Consider the following 1,748-nt stretch of genomic DNA (forward strand, 5'->3'; position numbering starts at 1 on the left):
CTGCAGTTCTTGGGGGTTGTGGGGTAAAGGAAGGGTGCCCACCACATGGGGTATTAATGAGCTCTTGGAATCAACTAGCTTAGTTTTGCAAAAGTGTTTATAGCTTTGGTGCCTTCAGTAAGAGGGGAGCTTGCTGTTCTAAGTCAGGAGGTCACTCCTAGCTACCCCTGTGAAAAAACAGTGGCCCTTTCCTGCAAGACCAGACTTGCACTGAGAGATGGAGTAGTATATTTTCATAGTCTGTTACCTGAAAGAGTCTTAAAGTATTCTTAGTGTCTTCTGTTTGTTTTCTTTTCTTCCCCCCCCCCCGCTTAATGCTAAAAGGTCCGTCACCCAGTCATCTGTGTCAACAACCATGTCTTCTGTTCCATTTGTATTGAAGTGTGGCTGAAGAACAATAATCAGTGTCCAGCTTGCAGGATTCCCATCACGCCTGAAAATCCTTGCAAGGAAATTATAGGTAAGGACAACTTCAGGCTTTGAAATAACTTTCTGGTATTTGCTGCTAGAGGAGGTTCTTTTGAGTCCAAAGACATCTGGGTATTTTTTTCTCCATTTTTTTTTTCTATCAGCATATAAAGGAGGTCTGACTTTAAGTCTTTCCAGAACTGTACTTAATAGCTAGAAGGTAAAAATTCCAAAGATGATCTGTATATTAATGGTTAGATTATTCAAAGGCAGCAAGTACCCCATGGCCTTAACGATTTTTTAAAGTCTTGGTTGGATATTGCCTTTACCTGAAAAAAAAAATGCATCTCACTTGAAGTACTCTATCTATGCATTGCAACCTGTTGACCTAAGAGAATAGGTCAATATTTATCTGAGAAATAGTACTTAAATCCAGGATCTTGCATGAGTATTGTTTTGTTTACCATTTCATCCCTTTTGCCTTATTTTAAGAAAATGTCTCTTAACACAGATATAAGACAAAGCTACAAAACCTGAATGAGGATCTAAACTTCCCCAAAGCTAGGAAATACTTCAGTCTTTATTTGACATAAAATGTCAGCTCTGCTCTTTCATTTTGAGAGAAAAATATATCTGAACAATCTCACGTCAGGAACTTCCCTGTCTTGTACTGGTTAAACGTATGCTTGATTCCCTCTCCCCATCATTAGCTCTGTTGTAATAGTATAGTCTTGAACAAGATAGGATTCTGCCAAGGAAAATACAAAGTTGAAAAATTTGAAAGTTGTCTTCCTGCTGGGAGGCAGGATTTTGACTTTTAAGTATCACTCACAGATACTCCTGTTTAACCTGTTTTGAAAATGGAAGGGCTTTGAATCTCCCATGGTAGTAGATTGGTCCAGCGTTAGCTATATTTGTAGTTGATAATATGAAAAGCACTTTAAGGTGGATTACGAGTATTGAACTGACTGAAAAAGAAACAGTATTAGTGTTTCTTTCATCCTGTGCTGCTTTTTTAGGAGGAACGAGTGAAAGTGATCCTATATTTAGTCCGACAGTCAGAAAACACCTGCGTAAAACAAGGCTTGAATTGCTTCACAAGGAGTATGAGGTAAGGACACAGGGGGTGTTGTGACTTTCCAGATGAACTGCAGCTGTTACATTACTGTGTACAACTGGTCGATTTGTTTTGAGTCCCATTGTTTTTAATTTGAGTAAAGGTTTATACTGGATCTACAGAAAATTCAGCTGCATTAAAAGCCCACCTTCTGACTAAGGTTAAGAGAGAGCGTTTGGTGGTGTGTGAAGTGGCCCTGCTGAAATCATGGTGCTATTCTTTC

General features: G+C 39.0%; 1 protein-coding gene across 1 annotated transcript in view; it reads left to right on the forward strand.

Annotated features, from left to right (window-relative positions):
* Positions 1–324: 324 nt before the first annotated feature.
* The window catches only part of RNF219 (ring finger protein 219), a gene marked incomplete at its 5' end in the record, with an annotated part of 15,358 nt that continues 13,934 nt past the window's right edge, over positions 325–1,748 (forward strand). The window contains 2 exons of the mRNA XM_008946052.1: positions 325–460; positions 1,428–1,519. Of these exons, the coding sequence (XP_008944300.1) occupies positions 325–460; positions 1,428–1,519 (228 nt within the window). The remainder of the gene's footprint in view (positions 461–1,427; positions 1,520–1,748) is intronic.

Source organism: Merops nubicus, unplaced genomic scaffold (genome assembly GCF_000691845.1).
Source record: "Merops nubicus isolate BGI_N331 unplaced genomic scaffold, ASM69184v1 scaffold18508, whole genome shotgun sequence".
Classification (NCBI taxonomy): domain Eukaryota; kingdom Metazoa; phylum Chordata; class Aves; order Coraciiformes; family Meropidae; genus Merops; species Merops nubicus.